Source organism: Apaloderma vittatum, unplaced genomic scaffold (genome assembly GCF_000703405.1).
Source record: "Apaloderma vittatum isolate BGI_N311 unplaced genomic scaffold, ASM70340v1 scaffold30478, whole genome shotgun sequence".
Lineage (NCBI taxonomy): Eukaryota > Metazoa > Chordata > Aves > Trogoniformes > Trogonidae > Apaloderma > Apaloderma vittatum.
In genome coordinates this window covers 2462-3002 of record NW_009729547.1, presented here as the reverse complement: position 1 = coordinate 3002, position 541 = coordinate 2462, and the positions used below count along the sequence as shown (strand labels likewise).

The window sequence follows — 541 nt, the reverse complement described above, 5'->3', positions numbered from 1 at the left end:
GGGGGCCCGTACTCAGATTTTGTGGCTGGGGTGGCTCTGCCTGGGCGCTGCTTCAGGCCAGGTCTCTGCTGCCTGCAGGTTTGAGATGTTTGAGCACAACAGCTTTGAGCAGTTCTGCATCAACTACGCCAACGAGAAGCTGCAGCAGCTCTTCAACCTGGTGGGTACTGGGAGCCAGCAAGAATGGGCCCCGCATGTCCCTGCGGAGCTGCTGCCTTTGCTCTCTGCTTGGAGCGTGGCTGGTGCTTCAGTCCCTGACAACATGGGGCTCTGGGCGGCTGCTGGGAGTGGGCACAGTCCCTTCCCTTCTCCCGAAGTTCTCCTGCTCTAGGAGAAAGGCTGTTCAGGTGTCTGATGGAAATCAAGCTACTCCCTGCAGCCTGCCTGGTGGCTGGTCACCTTTGTCCCCTCCTGGCTCAGTCGTGCTCTGCTCTCCCTGCCTTTCAGCATGTCTTCAAGCTGGAGCAGGAGGAGTATGTGACTGAGGAGATCCCTTGGGTCTTCATTGAGTTCTGTGACAACCAGCCATGCACTGAGCTCA

The 541-nt window shown here is 58.2% G+C and overlaps 1 protein-coding gene across 1 annotated transcript in view; it reads left to right on the top strand.

Annotated features, from left to right (window-relative positions):
* The window catches only part of LOC104277750 (unconventional myosin-Vb-like), a gene marked incomplete at its 3' end in the record, with an annotated part of 6850 nt that overhangs the window by 3862 nt on the left and 2447 nt on the right, over positions 1-541 (top strand). The window contains exons 10-11 of the mRNA XM_009874488.1: positions 79-160; positions 448-529. Of these exons, the coding sequence (XP_009872790.1) occupies positions 79-160; positions 448-529 (164 nt within the window). The remainder of the gene's footprint in view (positions 1-78; positions 161-447; positions 530-541) is intronic.